At 40.9% G+C, this 19,763-nt stretch overlaps 1 protein-coding gene and 1 long non-coding RNA gene across 4 annotated transcripts in view; one reads left to right on the top strand and one right to left on the bottom strand.

Moving 5' to 3' along the window:
• Window positions 1–3,271, bottom strand: part of LOC138980206 (uncharacterized) — a 272,961-nt gene extending 269,690 nt beyond the window's left edge. The window contains exons 1-3 of the long non-coding RNA XR_011460265.1: window positions 3,112–3,271; window positions 1,249–1,412; window positions 646–719 (exon numbers count right to left, since the gene is read on the bottom strand). This is a non-coding gene — a long non-coding RNA (uncharacterized lncRNA). The remainder of the gene's footprint in view (window positions 1–645; window positions 720–1,248; window positions 1,413–3,111) is intronic.
• LOC138980201 (MFS-type transporter SLC18B1-like) overlaps window positions 1–19,763 on the top strand; it is a 54,114-nt gene that overhangs the window by 11,506 nt on the left and 22,845 nt on the right. For all 3 annotated transcript variants that reach the window (XM_070353039.1, XM_070353038.1, XM_070353040.1), the window contains exons 4-5: window positions 13,411–13,558; window positions 14,467–14,535. In XM_070353039.1, the coding sequence (XP_070209140.1) occupies window positions 13,411–13,558; window positions 14,467–14,535 (217 nt within the window). The remainder of the gene's footprint in view (window positions 1–13,410; window positions 13,559–14,466; window positions 14,536–19,763) is intronic.

The raw sequence follows: 19,763 nt of genomic DNA, 5'->3' as shown, positions 1-19,763 counted from the left end.
TTCTTTTTTATTTTTTTTAAATTCCATGACTTTCCATGACTTGAATTGAAATTCCATGACTTTCCAGGCCTGGAAAATTAAAAATCAAATTCCATGACTTTCCAGGTTTTCCATGACCTGTACGAACCCTGCTGTATTTGTTATCCTGAGAGAGAAAAATCCATGTTGCAGACTCAACTGGAAAAATTCCCTTCTCCATCATCTAGTGGACAGAGCTCACATGATTACAAACAAATCTTTTTTTAAAGTCACATACTTTGTGCGACAGTGTTAGTTTACTGCAACTGTAATTTATAAATAGCAAATTAATAAATATCACTTATCACTATCAGATAATCAGCTAAATGCCTGGCAGATGACCCTCATTCAAAGTGAGTCGTGGCTAAACCATGAAACTAGAAAAACAGGTTATACAGTGGAACACCCCTTTTAAGACCTACAATAATCTGAGAAAATTCAGTCTTAAAAAGGAGGGAGTCTTAAAAGGGGGGTAATTTTACAGAGGTTGTGAACAGAAAGTCTGAGAAAACAAGGTCTTTAAAAGGAGGGAGTCTTAAATTGGGGGGTTCCACTGTACCACAATATAAATCTCACACTGACAGCGGACAAAAACTGAGAAAACACCCAGTATACATCGGTACTCACAAAAGAGTTACAAGTAGCATCTCCAGGAGCCGAAATCCCAAGCCCTTGATATCTGCACGTTTAGCATCTTGTACCTGGAATAGTATGAAGATAACATGTCATTGTCACCGTCAGTAAATCACTTTATCAAAATTATCAATATCATATGATTACTTACTAAAATAACTTTATGAAGTGATCTAGCACTGTCAATGGCAATAGTATCATGACAGTTTGACAGTGAGATTACGATTAATCATCCTCATTAACAAATAACATAGATCAGTTCTAATGTAGTACCTGTTTGTAGTGAACTCACCAGCAGGAGTATTGCATGTATTAATTGCGCATTACTGAATCCATGCACCCACATAGTCTCTTACTAATTTGCAAAACCATAATGACTTCAAACCTCTGATGAATTACATAACTCATTTATGAAGAGTAGTTAATACTAATAGTTGTAGTACAAACCCAAGTTTGTGTGCGTGTTTGTATGTGTGGGTGGGGGTGTCGAGGGGTGGGGGGGGGGGGGGGACGGGGACGGTTACCGATGGTTCACCCACAAAAATGTACACTTACTAAGTAACACTTAAGTAACTATTTTCAAAGCTTCTTGCTTACCTTGGAATAGTGTCAAGCAGCTTATGTTGTGTCTAGATCAGCCATCAGATCTTCACACTCAGCGGGGTCAGCCTGCACATGCTGCAAACTGGACATGCCTGCAATTCTTGAGTAACCAATCTGTTGTTGCGGAGACAACGGAACCATGCTCAAGTCAGGTCCAACTGAAATAAAAGCATATTGTTAGCTGATAAATGATTTGGTCAAGCAAAACCATGCGGTATTTTTTTAATAAAATATTTAAATTTAGGCAAGCGATTCACAGAGCGCAGCGCGCTGTGCAGCGCGGCAATTCACAGAGCGCGGCACGTTGTGCAGCGCAGCGATTCCCAGAGCGCGGCTATTGCTCTCACCAGCGCAGATTGTTGATGCGCTTTATTTTTGTACATGTATGCATGATTATCAGCAACATTTTACAGTCTTTCTTTGAAAGCAACTTCAGGGCTGCAAGACTACAAAATTGCACTTTATGCAGACTGAATATATATATATATATATACGCGTTCAAATCAACTGGAAAAAAACCCACGCTGAAAAAATGATCTGCGCATGCGCGAATTCCAAAATGGCTGCTGAAGTGTTAAACTGGTGTGACACCGATTAACAGTTCCGCGGCACTGTACTCGGATAATTGTTTAAAAACGTCATCCCAGTTTAAAAACTCAGCTCCTTTCCATATATATAGTAGAAGCCATTGCAATGACATGTAGTGATATGAGTATGAGTATGACTGCCAAGTATTCAAGGTCGGTGTCACAAACTGAAAACTCTGCCTGAACAATCCTTCTCATTGCGGTCAATGCGCATGCGCTAACATGGGGAGATTAATCAGGTCGTGAACAACCTAACCCTTAGCCTTACCCTAACCCATGGTTCGATCGGTCAAAGGGTCGCATTTTTGTAAGTCCAAGATTGGCGCATGCGCATTGACCGCAATGAGAAGGATTGTTCAGCAGAGGTAGGCACGTTTTTACATCGACGCGGCGATATACTGGTGAATTCAGTTGAAAGAGTGAGAGAGAGAGAATGGCTCAGCTCTGTTTTTCGTTTTATTGACAGTTTTATTTCTCAAATAGATCAGATAGATGTAGCTGTTGTAAACTTTGCGATTGTGAAGGAAATGTATCGGCAGAATACATCGCGCGTCGTGAATCGCAGCGTTCCTCGTAGTGCAGCGCGTTGTAAATCGCAACGCTGCACAACGCGACGCGCGCTGTGAATCCACTTCGTTAAATTTATGTATACCTCGCTGATGCAAAAATAATGTACTTATTAACTATTAGCATTTAGCTGGTCATTCAAACCATAGCTTGTTTAAAGCTAGTAGTAGCAGTAGTATTTAGTACTAGTAGTAATGATTTAGTAAAATACTACTATAGTAGAACTCGAACTCCTATTGCTAGTAAATTACTAATTAGTGCACACAAGAACAACAATGGCAGTTGGCAATGGCACTGGCAGAATACGATCAAATATCATTATTAGTCTCACCATGGGTTGACGTCCCATCAAAATGAATCACTGAATGAATTAGGGACTGAATCAAACTTCAGAGACATCATTGCAATTTTTCACAAAGACTGATTTTCAGCAAACAGCCATGTTTACCTGTACAAATGTATCAGTGCTATCACTATGACTATGAGTATGACAGTGTGGTAACTGGTAAGCTTAGTATTTGGTTCGAGCACAGGCGAAAGGTATCGTCCACTGGACCACCAGACTACTTTCATACTCAATACCAAACACTGTACATAAGGAAGTTGTGGTCCAGTGATTGAGTGAATACCTTCCGCCTGTGGTTCGAGACAGAGACAAAGTTGAAACTTAATTCGAGAAGCCAAACGGCTGACGAATACTTACGTATTTTGAGCAAACCCCACACACGTCGACCTCAAGTTGATGTCTGCTGGAGTACGTAGTCATAAAAACGTCCATAAAGCTTGGTTTTGAAACGTTTCTTTGCACGAGTTAGATTTATCCGCCATTTGTGATAACAGTTTACTGTACATGGCGCATGCGCGGTCTGCGCGACGTTACCAAACTATCGCCGGCACAGGCCACTGGCACTGATCTAAAAAGAGAGACTGACAAGTACAGGCACCTTATGGTGACTGATAACCCGACAGGCACAACCATGCTGTTGTTGTACGTTGTTGTGTTTTGTAGTTGTTATATTTAGTCAAGTTTTGACTAAATATTTTAACATCGAGGGGGAATCGAAACGAGGGTCGTGGTGTATGTGCGTGTGCGCGTGTGTGTGTCTGTGTGTGTGTGTAGAGCGATTCAGACTAAACTACTGTACCGATCTTTATGAAATTTGACATGAGAGTTCCTGGGTATGAAATCCCCGAACGGTTTTTTTCATTTTTTGGATAAATGTCTTTAATGACGTCATATCCGGCTTTTCGTGAAAGTTGAGGCGGCACTGTCACGCCCTCATTTTTCAACCAAATTGGTTGAAATTTTGGTCAAGTAATCTTCGACGAAGCCCGGACTTCGGTATTGCATTTCAGCGTGGTGGCTTAAAAATTAATTAATGACTTTGGTCATTAAAAATCTGAAAATTGTAAAAAAAAAAAAATTTTATAAAACGATCCAAATTTACGTTTATCTTATTCTCCATCATTTGCTGATTCCAAAAACATATAAATATGTTATATTCGGATTAAAAACAAGCTCTGAAAATTAAATATATAAAAATTATTATCAAAATTAAATTCGGTCCAAATCAATTTAAAAACACTTTCATCTTATTCCTTGTCGGTTCCTGATTCCAAAAACATATAGATATGATATGTTTGGATTAAAAACACGCTCAGAAAGTTAAAACAAAGAGAGGTACAGAAAAGCGTGCTATCTTTCTTAGCGCAACTGCTACCCCGCTCTTCTTGTCAATTTCACTGCCTTTGCCATGAGCGGTGGACTGACGATGCTACGAGTATACGGTCTTGCTGAAAAATGGCATTGCGTTCAGTTTCATTCTGTGAGTTCGACAGCTACTTGACTAAATATTGTATTTTCGCCTTACGCGATCTTGTTTCAAGTTCAGATGATGAGGCCGTGTGCGCTGCCAAAAGCAACTAATTAAAAGTGTGTGTGTGTGTGTAAAGCCGAGCGGTGGTAGCTTCACGTAGCTCCTAATATGGACCGGCTCCTAATATGGACCACCTCCTGTTCTGAAAAACTAACGGCGCTTGAGCGCTCAAAAAAGTTTTGTTCGCTGTATTGCAGAAACACAAATCTCAAAACCGTTAGGCTTTTTCTCTTTTTTTCACTCAGTTTGGCAGCGTTCACTCTAAACGGCTTTGCCGCCGAAAACGGACTCGTTTCTGTCCACAGCCAAAGCTTTTATCACACAAAAATTGCTATATATGACAGCTAAGACCGCATTTGTTACATTTTAGCAGGGTTGACCCCGAGTTTTTACCGTGCAAACAAAAAATATTAGCAAGATCTCAAAGTATGTGCGAGTCCCCTAATATGGACCACCTTCAACAAATCGAGAAAAAAAAGCTAAAAGCTATTTTCAATAATTCATTAAGAAGCTTGCTGGAAATAACCTATAACTAGTCCTCGAGATTTAAAAAAAAAAGTCTTCTTTTCGTGGAAGTTGATAATTTTACTTATTTTCACTCTGTTTTTGATAAGCTTCTTTAGTTTCCTGGTGTGCTTCAAATAATGCTCTCATCAACCCGAAACAGATCAATCTAAAGCATATTTGAATTAGACTGACTTGTACACTAAGTTGTATCATGTTATTTTGAAGTATAGGGGGCTTTTTACAGTGATTTGTGAAGGCCGCTTCACTGATCCATATTAGGCGCCCAGGCTCCTATTATGGACCATTTGTGATTTTGTCTGTATTTAATTTTTGTTGAATGTTTATCAAAGCTATTTCACTCTAATAAGGCCTAACGGTTAACCTAAGAGAAAAGGACTACCAAACACAAAATAAAACTTCTTCGCAAGAAAACAAGCTAGTTATCAGCATGAAACAAAAAGTGGTCCATATTAGGAGCCCTTCCTAACTGTCTGTGTCTGCGTCGAAGATGTTACCGTGAATGTGTTTTTAAAAGACATTTGACAGGACGGCATTCAAACCACACGCACCAGACACGAACCGACGAACAAAATACTTCTGACAACAAAATGTAAAATCAATTAACAAGAGTGTAGTAAGATTCCAAATTGTATTCAGACCAAAACAACAATCATAAAAATATACATGGGTTCTTTCATATGTGTGTGTGTGTGTGTTGATGATGATAACTAGTTTTAACGTCCTCTTAGAACTGCAACTTGCTTTAGGACAGGTAGAGTTAATATGCTTTATGTGGGGACAAGACACTGAACAAACATGCAACCAGAGAACACATATATGATCGTGTTATAATTATATCTGGAAGTCTTTTGCGATATTTCAAAATGGGGATGGAAGTAAAGATTGTGTACGCGGAATATGGTTGGACTGGAGCGGTTTTGTAGGCTTATTTTTTTAATTTTTGTTATGTGGGATATTGTTATATTTTTGGCTGAATAGGTAAGTAAATAGATAACTGGAAAAATAATACAATGAAGAAGAAAAAGCTCGGTGTGAGGAACGGAGATCAGGTTTTTTTTAAAAACAGATATCCTATTTCAGCCTTCTACTATTGAGAGACACAGGGTGTATGCTAGCTTCCATTGAAGCGTGCAATGTTTATCTAAAAAAAAACTCATGGGGTTTCAGGTTATGTTCGTTGACAAGGGTGTGTAGGTTGCAGAAATCTTGCTGGAGTGATTGGCAGCGGTCAAAGAGGTGTAACAAAGATATAAACTGTCCACATTCACAGAGACGGGGAAAGCACTTGTGAGCGCATCCATGGCCATCCGTGCGAATTCTGAGAAGTATTTTAAGGAGGGAGGTGGGGAGTGTAGGCCTGTTTTGTTTTGTTTGTCGGGGCAGAATAAGCCAACCATGGGCATTGCCTTCTATTTTCAATTCTGTTTCCCAGTGACGCCAGGCAACTTTGGCCATTTTGTGTTTTGCTCCCGTCTTTGTTAATTTTATGTCATGAAATGCTGCTTGATCTGTAACAGCCTCTTTTGCTTCTCTGTCAGCCATATCCTTGCCTCTGATCCATGTGTGTGAGGGGAAGTACGTAGCCTAAGGGTCAGTTCTGTTCAAGAGGCAATGATCTGGTGACAGAGGAACAATATTTCCGTCTGAAGCTCTTCTCGGTTTCTGGAACCATTTTGAAGAGCAGTTATGCTGGTTTTGAGTCGGAGAGAATCACGACTCTTGTTGGAGGTCGAGGGGGGTCATTGATATAGTGGCATGCTCTTAAGATAACGTAGCCAGCATTTCTGCAGTGAAAATGGACACATCCTTGTTGAGTTTAATTTGTTTAACTTATTTTGAGGTCAGGAATGACAAAAGCACAGTCAGCTTGGTCATCATTTTTTTGGAGCCGTCAGTAAATATTTGTAGGTGATCTTTGTTATTGTTTGAGATTATTTCTTTTACTATTGATGAGACAAGTACAGGGTTATCTTTTTTTGTTACACCCAGATCATGATCAGGGATTATAATGGGGGATTCCATGAACCAAAATGGGAAGGGGTGAATGGGAATGTGGGCCATCCTACCTGGGTTTACCCCCACTTTCTTGAAATATCGGTTGAACATATAGTCTGCTAGTGGGATCGTTGCTTCGTGTATTTTGGGTGTTTTTCTTTTTAGGTTTTGGTAAGAGGCCGAGGTTATTGTGTCGAACTCAGCAGTGAGCTCTTCGTTCACAGCATTGTCAAAAGTACTTGCTCTTGATACGTACTGGGCCGACTTTAGTCTTCTTTCTTCATCGAGGGGCAGCCAGCCAGCCTCTTGATACACTAGTTTGTTTATGGAGTCTTTTGGGAGATCAAAGATGAGTTAGAGTGCAGCCATTTCGGCTCTTAGGCACAATAATAGCAAACTAAAGAAGGGGAAGGGAAACGAAAGGGAGGGTAAAAACCACGCACTTCTTTACTCAAACTTCATAAAACCGACTGTAAAACTAACACCGGCTATTCTCCTTTCTCAATCATTATCAAAATCGATCCTAAAACAAAACAAGTCGCGTAAGGCGAAAATACAACATTTAGTCAAGCTGTCGAACTCACAGAATGAAACTGAACGCAATGCAATTTTTCAGCAAGACCGTATACTCGTAGCATCGTCAGTCCACCGCTCGTGGCAAAGGCAGTGGAATTGACAAGAAGAGCGGGGTAGTAGTTGCTCTGAGAAGGACGGCACGCTTTTCTGTACCTCTCTTCGTTTTAACTTTCTGAGCGTGTTTTTAATCCAAACATATCATCTCTATATTTTTTTGGAATCAGGAACCGACAAGGAATAAGATGAAAGTGTTTTTAAATTGATTTCGAAAATTTAATTTTGATAAAAAAAATTATATTTTTATTTATATGTTTTTGGAATCAGAAAATGATGTCAGATGAAGAATAAGATGAACGTACATTTGGATCGTTTTATACATTTTTTTTCTACAATTTTTAGATTTTTAATGACCAAAGTCATTAATTAATTTTTAAGCCACCAAACTGAAATGCAATACCGAGGTCCGGCCTTTGTCGAAGATTGCTTGACTAGAATTTCAATTAATTTGATTGAAAAATGAGGGTGTGACAGTGCCGCCTCAACTTTTACAAAAAGCCGGATATGACGTCATCAAAGGTATTTATCGAAAAAAATAAAAAACATTTCCGGGGATATCATACCCAGGAACTCTCATGTAAAATTTCATAAAGATCGGTTCAGTAGTTTGGTCTGAATCGCTCTACACACACACATGCACACGCACACACACACACACACAAACTTGACTAAATGTAAAGAGACAGTATGTATTGCATCTAAACACGAGCTAAGTAAAACATTATCAGAAAAGGTAGAGCAAGAGAAATCCCAAAACTCAAATTCGAGTCACTGCAGTTCGTACTGTACAAGTTGAGAAAGTTGCAAGTCCAGTCAGTAGCCACCATCTCGGACGGATGTTTCGGGGAGGGGGGGGGGGGGGGGGGAGTAGAACAAATGCCTATCTGTGGTCCTTCGCCGCTTCGAATTCCTTACAGGTCCCACACACATGGGAAAACGATTAACTCGGCCAGTAGCCTACCCCAGCAAAAGTGCAAAGGAATATAGAAGAAAACTAAAATCTGACCGCGCTAAATAGTCAGGTTAGAATGACCTACTTTCTCTGCTCAACGCACGGGCAATGCAGTCTCTCGTGTACACTGTACCGTGACAAGGCTCATAATTATAGAGAAAATAAGAGATACCCCCAAAAATGTTTGTGCACTGCACTTTTTTTCACATTTATAAACTGATGATCAGTGTGTGTATGTGTGTGTTCAGTTGTGTGTGCGTGTGTGTGTGTCAGTTCAAGGGGTGTGTGTGTGTGTCACTGTGTGCCCGTGTGTGTGTGTGTGACGGTCAGTCAGTGTGTGCCCGTGTGTGTGTGTGTGTGTGTGTGTGACGGTCAGTCAGTGTCAGTCACAGTGTGTGTGTGTGTGTGTGTGTGTGTGTGCATGTGTGTGCATGTGTGTGTGCCGTGTGCAGTGACAGTGTGAATGTGTGTGTGTGTGTATGATGTATGTGCAGTGTGTGTATGTGTGTGTGTGTGTGTGTGTGTGACCGTGCTGAGAGAGAAACTAGAGAGAGAGAGAGGGAGCCGATAATCGTCTGATTCTGCAGGTTCGGCACCAGGCTGATGAAAACGCAGAATAATCCATCAAAACAACACTCTAACATCAAGTTTTAGAAACCAGAAAAACTTATCGAAACTCCATAGGTTTCGTGGTGTTTTGCGCACTGCTCCGTGCGTTAATGTAGCGAAAACGTCCAAAACGCAGACACCCAAACTCGATGTTTTACTGTGTTTTGCAGCCCGCTAAAATCTCAGGGATTTTATTGCGTTACGGCAGTTTTTCTAACTTGATGTGAATCGCACAGGTATAATGCCACAAAATTCAGTTGATTAACTTCATGTTTCATGTTATATGCCACGTTATAGTGCCAAAACGTGACTTTTCGCCCAGTGAGAACCGTTCATCGGTATGGTTCACCGCCTATCCTCGCACGCAGGTGCACCACCACTGATGTTCAGATTGCTGGTCGTACACCAGTTACTGCTGAGTTCCTGGTCATTCCTGGATCTTCACCTCCTCTACTTGGAAGATCGACGTCTGAAGCACTAGGCGTTCTTCACATTGGCGTAAACCACGTTCGTCAAGATCAAGACCCTCTCAGTCAGTACCCAGGTATCTGTGACGGCATAGGGAAACTGAAACACTTTGAAGTAGCCCTCCATATCGACAAGACGGTGCAACCAGTAGCCAGAAAGCACAGCAGAATTCCGTTTCATTTGCGAGACAAAGTTGCAGCAGAACTCAAGAAACTCGAAAAAGAAGATGTGATCGAGAAAGTTTCAGGACCTACAGAGTGGATGTCAAGAATAGTAGCCACTCCGAAACCCAAAATTCCGAATGACATCAGAATTTGTGTGGACATGAGGGAAGCCAACAAAGCAATTCTCAGAACACGTCATGTTACACCCACTCTTGAAGAACTCGTCTCTGACATGAACAACGCCACTGTCTTCAGCAAACTTGACCTGAGATCAGGGTACCATCAACTCGTTCTCAGACCAGAGTGCCTCTACATCACTACCTTTTCAACTCATTGCGGACTGTATCGCTATAAACGTTTGAGTTTTGGTGTGAACTCTGCCGCAGAAGTTTTTCAGCACACCATACAAACTGTCATCGCAACCTCAGCGACGACATCATCATCTTCGGTCGTGATCAAAGAGACCATGATCGTATGCTGCATGAAACGCTGAGACGCATCCATGATTCAGGTCTGAAACTCAATCAGAAGAAATGTGTTTTCAGTCAACCACAAGTCGAGTTCTACGGCTTCATCTTCAGTGGTGAAGGACTGAAACCAGATCCAGCGAAAGTTTGCGCTCTTCGCGAAGCAGCCACGCTCAGCAACACCACAGAACTACGTTCTTTCCTAGGCATGGCTCAGTACTCAGTACGCTTTATCGAGAACTTCGCCACCATCACTGAACTTCTTCGTCAACTGACGAAGCAGAACGCTACTTGGTCATGGGAAGAACCGCAAGAAACTGCTTTCAAGACTGTCAAAGCCGCTCTATGCAAGTCTGCAACTCTTGCCTACTTCGACATCAAGAAGCAAACAGAGATCCTGGTATACGCAAGCCCTGTAGGAATCGCCGGATTGTTGTCACAAGACGGTAGACCTGTATGTTACGCAAGTCGCGCCCTATCTGATGTAGAACAGCGCTACTCTCAGACGGAAAGAGAGGCACTCGCAGTAGTCTGGGCATGCGAACATTTTGACATATACATTCGAGGAACAAGCTTCAAAATGATCACCGACCACCGACCGCTGCTTAACATAGATCTGGGAAAAACCATTTCCACCTGCACGCATTGCCAGATGGTCTCTACGTCTCCAACCCTATGACGTACACATGAAGTACAGGCCAGGAAAAGACAAACCTGCAGACTATCTGTCTCGTCACCCTGGTCCCGCCACAGCCTCATCTCATGAAGAAAAGATAGCAGAAGAATTTGTCAACTTCACTGCTATGTCGTCCCCTCCTGACGCCATCACACTTGAAGACGTGCAAACATCAACCGCAAAAGATCCAGTCCTTCAAGCCATCATGAAATGTGTGAACAGTGGTCGCTGGCATGAAAACACTCATGGTATTGCCAAAGAAACATTCACATGTTTTCGCAACATCAAGGACTCGCTGTGTGTAAACGCTCAGCAAAACATTCTTCTCAAGGGCTCACAGTTTGTAATACCCTCTTCTCTTCAAGCTCGTGTCGTTGATCTAGCACACGAAGGACATCATGGAATTAATAAAACCAAGGCCCTTCTCAGAAGCAAAGTCTGGTTTCCGGGAATCAACGCCGCTGTTGAGTCAGCTGTGCGCAGTTGCATCCCATGTCAAGCAAACAACAACCGTCGTGAACATCAACCGCTGCTCATGTCCAACCTACCCATGCGGTCCATGGCAAGAACTCAGCATCGACTTTTGTGGTCCTCTACCATCTGGTGCATCACTTCTGGTCATCACAGATGAGTACTCCAGGTACCCAGTAGTTGAAGTTCTCCAGAACACTACAGTTGAGGCTGTGATTCCTGTTGTCAACAAAGTGTTTTCTCTGTTTGGCTACCCTGCACTGGTGAAAACTGACAACGGCCCACAGTTCATCAGGCCAAACAAAATAATAGGTGTGGTTACGGTAACATAGCCAAAAAAAATAGGGTAGGTAGGTAGGCAATCACTTTTTTTTTTTTTTTTACTTTTTTTTCTAATGTGTACAAATTAAACCTACTTGACAGGGAAATAAGTGTGCGACTCGGGCGCTTTCGCTTTCATTGCGTTGTCTGCACTCGTTTTCTTGTTTTTTGTGTGTATTTTTTTGACAAATGTAATAAAAAGTTATTGGGTCGGCCCCAAAAAATAGGGTAGGTCGGGTTACCGTAACCACACCTATTTTTTTTTTAGGCCTCAGTAAGCTGTGGAAACAGTTCATGCAGTCATGTGGAGTGAAACACCGACGCATTACTCCTCTGTGGCCGAAAGCAAACGCTCAAGCAGAAACGTTCAACAAACCCATGATGAAAGCTGTTCGCTCAGCCCACGTTGAGAGAAGAAGCTGGCGACAAGAGCTCCACAGATTCTGCAGAGTCTACAGAGCAACACCACACTGCACCACGTCGTTCACTCCTTACTTCCTCATGTTTGGTCGGGAACCGAGAACGAAGCTGCCAGAAGTCCAGTCTAACAGTTCACAACATCCTGCTGCCAGAAGTCCAGTCTAACAGTTCACAACATCCTGCTGATGCAGAAGTGCGCCTGAGAGACACATTTGCAAAGCAGAAAATGAAGTGTGCTGCCGACAAGCGACATCATGCCAAAGACTACAACATTGAGCCTGGTGACAGCGTTTTGGTGAAGCAGATGAAGCAGAACACACTCTCCACTAATTTCAATCCAACACCTCTTCTTGTGACTGATACCAAAGGTTCCATGATCACCGCACAGAAGCCTGATGGGTCGACCGTCACGAGAAACTCTTCCCTTTTCCGTCGACTGCCGCCATCTGTAACACCACAAGTGGTCTCCAACAAAGAGGACGCACGAGTTACAGAAGCTGAAGAGACAACCAGGACTGACCACGAAGAAGCCCCAACTGCTGGGGAAACTGATGACGATGTTCCGCCAAGCACTACACCTTCTTCACACGGTTCAGTTCCGCCTGCCAGTATTAGCCCACGTCGGTCCAAAAGAAATCGCACTTTTCCACAACACATGAAAGACTATATGTGTGTTTAAAGACTGAAGTGCAAGATGTGAAAACATTTCCAGATAACAATCTAGAAATTCAAGTTTTAGTGTGTTGATATTCTATTTATAACAAAACGAACAACAAACAAGAGACAGACAGTAATCATGCCGTACAATTAAGTTGTTTCTCAGTTCAGTTTAAAGTGATATCAAGACAGATGTGTTTCTTTTCAGTTTTCAGGTATTATGAATATGATGAATAGTAAAGACCAAGTTTGTTTTCAAGAAGTATATTGAACTGTAATTAGCTATGGTTTTTATTTTGGTTCTGAAGTTTAAAACTATTTTGAATAATTTGATTTTTCCAGCAGTTAACAGTAACAGTAAATTTAAAAGAGTGTTTTTCATTCAAAGAGGGGAAATATATAATGACTAGTATGCTGTTGTCTCCCTTTGACCAGTTCATTGTATCTACGGTACCTATGTACTATCGGGGTTCAATGTTTGGATCAGTCATGCGCACTGATACTTCCCGACAGAGAGCCTGCCATGTGGTCACCGAATAAACCGTTGCACCTCACCCTTCTTGTGTCCGTTGGTTTTGTCCGCTTAACAACCCCAAGACATTACAACGTCTTACCTTTTTTGTCAAAATTCTGTTTTGAATTTGCTCTCTTAATATCGCATTAACTGAACCCGACGGGCATGCTCTTTTTTCTTTGCTAGGTTGTTGCAAGCCCTGGAAGCATCTTGTTGCACTCGTCATTGATGTCATTTATATCTTCGTTAGGTTGCTGTACATGTCTCCACCAGGTGTACCCTTCATAGCCCTATGTTTCGCCGTACGCATCGTGCAAGCCCTGGGCGCCTCTGCTTTTGTGACTGCAAGTTTTGCTCTCATAGCCAACGAGTTTCCGGAAAATGTGGGCACCGCGTTTGTGAGTTGATTAGTTTTCAGTTATAAGGATTATACTGTTTCTTGTAGACTAATTCGGTTATTTTTCAATTTACCCCCCGCGGGTTATGGGGAAGAATTTACCCGATGCTCCCCAGCATGTAGTAAGAGGCGACTAACGGATTCTGTTTCTCCTTTTACCCTTGTTAAGTGTTTCTTGTATAGAATATAGTCAATTTTTGTAAAGGTTTTAGTCAAGCAGTATGTAAGAAATGTTAAGTCCTTTGTACTGGAAACTTGCATTCTCCCAGTAAGGTAATATATTGTACTACGTTGCAAGCCCCTGGAGCAAATTTTTGATGAGTGCTTTTGTGAACAAGAAACAATTGACAAGTGGCTCTATCCCATCCCCCCCCCCTTTCCCCGTCGCGATATAACCTTGAATGGTTGAAAACGACGTAAAACACCAAATAAAGAAAGAAAAGAATTTTTCAATTTCCCTTGTACTTTTAGATTTTATGAGGAATTGAGTGGCCTTTTTTGGTGATTGAATCTTTTACGTCTTGAAGGCGAGAATGTGTGTATGCAGTGAGAAATGTGTTCGGTGGTGCTGTGTTTGTCGTTTTACGAACAAACACTGTAATTGTTCATGTGTGAGATAGTATTGTCAATGTGTTTGATTTTGATTTGATTTGATAAATTTGTATTTAGTCTTTGTCTTTGTCTTTTGTTCGAAATAAAAAAAAACAAGAAAGGTAGGTTGTTGGAACGTTTGTTATTGACAAAACAATACATTCACAGATATTTCGACCCAACGGTCTTTTAAGTGAACAGACAAACAAATATTCACACAAAACTTATCTTGATATAATTTTGTTCGGTTCGTTGTCTTGTTTCATCCAATCATGTTTTACTACTTTCTCGAGACAAGCTTCATGTGTCTGTCTACAGGGGGCATTGGAGACATTTACCGGTCTTGGCTATGTGGTGGGGCCTTTGCTGGGAGGCGTTCTCTATGAGGTGTGTCTGCTCTTGTCCATAACACAAGCTTCTGTGCCTAAATACCACCTAGAGTTGGCCATTTTGAATCTGGTTTGACATCTCAGTAATAGCGAGACTAAGCTAACATTTTGTTCTTGCGTGTGGACCTCCGTGGTCTAAAAAGAGCAAAATACACTGAAAACCAGCGCACTATTTTGACGTTCAGCATAGAATTTTCATTCCATTTCTGCACGTACTCCTCTCCCACAAAGTTGGCATGATTGTTCGCTGGGTATGTGTGTGTATATAGTGTTTTCTTCCGCAAAAACCACGTCTTATCGCGCTGCGTTCAAGACGGAAAAGGAAGTAGTGAGATTTAACTCCCTTGAATTATCGTAGGTTTGACTTTCTACAGAAAAGCTACCAAATTATCTTTTCCGATTGTCTTACGGAGGTGTCAGCCGAACCAGGTCATAACCAAAGTTAAGTAAAGACTTAAATTGTTGCATTGCATATATATATATGAATATTGTGTGAACAGTACGATGTGGTGATTTTTGTCCGTATGGTTAATTGTTTTATGTAGGGTGTACCAGGGATGTCGTTAGGCGTCGGACATCGGACATAGACCGATTTAGAGGCTCAAATGTCCGATTCCCATAGCCGCATGGCGGTCAGATGTCCTATCGTTTGGAACTGAGCGCTGGCATTGTCCGATAAGAACTCAATTCCTTCGGACAGCGCGATATTCGTTAATGTTCCTTTCAAGATACACATTTTCAAAAAGCGACCAAGCACTCTCGCGTACAGGTGCACTGAAGTTGTGCAATGTGGATCTTGCGTTTGGGTGACACCCGTCTGCAGCACATTAAAGTTAGGAGTATGGGAGACAACTCCAACTGACTTAGTCTTGCGTCTGCTTTTGCTTTCAGTTCGAGACATTTTGACGAAGCGCACTGAGTTATGCCACCGAAAAAAAATAAAAATAAAGCCTGCCAAAGTTCAACAAAAGCTGAACACCTTTGGCTATTCAACGGCATCCTGTGCTACATTAGGGTCAAAAACAGGGGGTAACACGGTGAGCGTCATTCTTGAAAATGAAACAATTCTGACGTCCTATTAACATTTCTGAAAGCGGTCAAATGTCCTATTGATGCTGAAGAGCTAGGACATTTGTATCCTTAGCGGATTATGGCTTTATTCAGTTATTCTGCAGAAAAGACAAATGCTGGAGAAAAACCGTTCTTTTCTGCAGCATTTCTGCATAATGTCATCTTTCGCCGAAGCAGCGGTTTTTTTTCTGCAGCAAAACATTTTACTGCACTAAAATTGAAATAAAGAATGCTTCAGTAAAACGGTGCTGTTGTTTTGCTCCAGAAAAACCCGTTGCTTCGGCGAAATATGACATTATGCAGAAATGCTGCAGAAAAGACAGTTTTTCTCCAGCATTTCGGTTTTTTCTGCAGAATAACTAAATAATGTCAAAATGCTGAAGAAAAAGTGCGAACAGTTTTTCTCCAGTAAAACAACATCACCGTTTTACTGCAGCATTCTTGATTTCAATTTTACTACAGTTAAACTGTTTTACTGCAGAAAAAAACGTTGCTCTCGCGAAAGATGACATTATGCAGAAATGTTGCAGAAACAAACAGTTTTTCTCCAGCACTTCTGTATTTCTGCAGAATAACTGAATAAAGTCATAATCCGCTAAGGATACATTTGTCCTATAGGTATGAATATGTAGCAACATCCCTGTGTACATTTATATGTTCTTTTCTGTATATGTTCTTTTGTAAAAGGCCTAGAGCCATAGGTTAGGCACTTAAAAAATGTCCAGTTATTATTTAAGTTATTGAGACATCCCAGTGCACTAAGGGATTTATAGAGCAAATCGAGAAAATTCATTATTGAACGAAGCGCATAGCGCTGAGTTCAACACTTATTTTCGAGATTTGCTCTATAAATCCCTTAGTGCACTGGGATTGTTTCAATAACGATATTGTCAGTACCGCCATAGAAAAAAGAAGATTCCAAACGCACATTTTGCTACGCGCATTTGGATAGGCGTAACTGTGTGGTCAGGTTTGTGTCAGATCTACTTTTGTGTGGGCTGTCTCAAGTGTGTCGTGCTTTCGTTACTCTTGTTTTAATTTCTGTTGGTATATTCCAGAGTAGCGTTAAGCTAAAAAGTGATGATCTTTCACACAGACCTCATTTAAACTCGGAGAAAGGACTGTGCTCTTAGTTATTTGCGATTCGAAACCTTCATCGAGCTTCGACAGATTGACTGTGCAGAGTTGCCCCTTGAATTGACTCTGAGGCCACGGTTAGCACATTTTCAAAGTAAATGTGGTATGTTTCTCGTGTTGTATCTTCACTCATCGGGGAGTCTGGTACTATATATGAACGGTAAGAATGCTTTGAACTCTACACGTATTACATCCCCATCGTTTGTTTGTTCACATTTGCCCAACATGTTAATTTGCTGCGGGGTTTATATCGTCTGCTGGGCGGCTAGGGCAATCGAACCACTGAACTGCAGTCTCATTTCAAAAACAAAAATTGTTCGTCTGCACGCATGAGGCAGGCTGGTAATAAGTTTTATACATGGTAAGAACGTTCTTAACCCTACACGTTTTCGATTCCGATTGTTGTTGCCTTGAAATAATCATTCGGAAACCATTCATTTACTGAACTGATGCAGTCGTATTTCAGTGTAGTCTAGTATAACAGAGTCGACTTTCAAATGCTGGTCTAGCTTGTAGGCCTACTTTATCAATTATAGAAAACAGTTGTTACGGTGCTATTATTATGTCCGCCCCAATTCAGTTAAATTCAGAGAGCTTTTTTCCACTACAAAAAAGAGTTTATTGCTAAAACTCGCAAAGTTCATGACACTTGTCATGGACTGTTTGAGAAGCGAGTAAAATTTAATTCTCTTTTAGCTTTATACTCCGTTATCTGTTTTGTGTTGTTTGTAATAGTATTTTTGTCCTTATGTTAACCCACCCATCACCCCCCCCCTCTCTCCCTTCCCCCCATTTCCCATAGTAAAGAAATGTATGTAATCACTTTGCACTTGTAATGTTTTATTATTTTGTGTATTATTATTATCATTATTATTATTATTATTATTATTATTTATTATTATTATTGTTGAATTGTTTCTTGTATTGTTTTTGCTCTCCCTCAACTCCCTTTTCTGTACATAGTCTGATTTCTTTTTGTTTTAGTTCCTTTTATTTGGTGTTGAATGAAATGTGTTTTTATTGTGTTTTTTAATTTTCCATGTACCCTCACGGGGTTTTATTGGAATAAATAAAACTTGACTTGGAATAACACTTGTGTTTTCTGTTTGCCGCTGGGTATTTTATACTAACTCATCATTTTGGTAATGTGGTTAATAAGCTACATGCCACTAACACGGCATATGAGAAGAATCTTTGCAAGTCAAAACGAGAAGAGACCATTGGCATTGTGGAAGAGACACAGCCGCTTCTATTTTTAGATCAGTGGGATTCACTGTGGCACAGGCGCCTGCGATCTGTCAGAAAAAAAACACTTCTGCTTTGAGCCGCATGAAATTTATGGTTATTTTTTGGTAAAGTGGAGAATATAAGCTACATGTCATTAATTAATTCTGAGGATGAGAGTACAGTCTCGCTTTGGCAAAGGGCGTAAGAATACGCTCTGAGTGCGCTAACAGATTTAAGCGCATCGCCATTAGCCAATCAACTGGTTCACATCAGTCATGTGACACCAGTACTTACTGACAATTATTATTATAATTGTCGCCATGGATACATACAGATGGTGCACATGTGGACGTCAGTGTAATCAACTCACCATTACAGTGGAGTTACAACACACAGAGTCTTACATGCTATTGATGAAATGTATATAGTCTCTCTGTTATTTAGGGTTTTTTTGGAAGGCAAAATGAACAAGGTTTTAGGTGGTTATCTTTGCTTTAATTATAATTGTAATTCAATCAAGTTGGCGTTTTTATGAAACAGATCCTGTGATTGGTCAGAATGCCCCAACTCATTAACAATTACCGGTCATTAATTGTCGATAACCACTCGCTAAAAAAGCCATTAACCACCTGCTGGTGAGGCGCATTAATACAACCTCAACTAGTCTCGGTTAGCTTTGAGGGTCATTTTACAAGTAGGAAATATGAAGGCCAACGAAATACCGAGACCATAAGGTATGCAAAGTGATGACGTCGAATACGTGAGGTAGGTTGATGCATGAATTCTTCCGGACTACGTCAGTCAATTCCAAAGATCGCTTTTGTGATGAAACGAATTTGTTTTAGAGTTTGCTGTCTAGAAACCCGTCAAAATTTATGTGAAAGGAAAAAAAACAAGGAGCAGATTGATACGATAGGAATACAGAGACATATTTCTTGGGACTTGACCCTTGCAGGTAGCGGGTGGACTGAAAGTAGTGTGTAAACAGAACAGAACCAATTCTGACTGTTTACCATCGCATGAAAGCAGAAAAGAGATCGTCGTCAGATTGAATTACAAAAACATTAACATGCTTCCATTTGAAACTTCTCGGTCTTCATCGTGGATTGACGCCCTCCAAAAGTCTAATTGAAGCCCTCCGTCGCTTCGCTCCGTCGGGCTTCAATTAGCTTTGGTCGGGCGTCAATCCACGATGACGACCTCGAAGTTTTAAATGGAAGCATGTTAATGTGTAATTATTACACCCCCGGTATAGGGGTGTGTATAGGTTTCACTGGATGTGTTTGTTTGTTTGTTTGTTTGTGTGTTTGTGTTCGCATATAGATCTCAAGAATGAACGGACCGATCGTCACCAAACTTGGTGAACAGGTTCTATACATTCCGGAGACGGTCCTTACAAAAATTGGGACCAGTCAAACACATGGTTAGGGAGTTATTGGTGGATTAAGATTAAGAGTGACTTATTAATGGTCAAAGGGAAATAACCTTCTCAGTTGGTGGCAGTGAGAATGGTTATTTTCTGACTTCTGACTTCTGACTTTTGACTTGACTTTTGACTTTTGACTTCTGACTTTTGACTTTTGACTTCTGACTTTTGACTTTTGACTTCTGACTTCTGACTTTCTCTCTGTCTCTTTGTCTCTCTGTAAGGACGGGTTTTTTTTCCTACCTCGGAAGAATTTCTTGTTTCAATATAGAAATGTTTTAATGGTCGATATATGTGTGAATGTAACGTTTGTTGTCAATAACAAACGTTCAAACAACTAACCTTTCTTGTTTTTTGATTCTGAA

This window comes from Littorina saxatilis, linkage group LG11, assembly GCF_037325665.1.
Source record: "Littorina saxatilis isolate snail1 linkage group LG11, US_GU_Lsax_2.0, whole genome shotgun sequence".
Lineage (NCBI taxonomy): Eukaryota > Metazoa > Mollusca > Gastropoda > Littorinimorpha > Littorinidae > Littorina > Littorina saxatilis.
The sequence above is the reverse complement of the archived record's forward strand: the minus strand, read 5'-3'. Positions and strand labels throughout refer to the sequence as shown.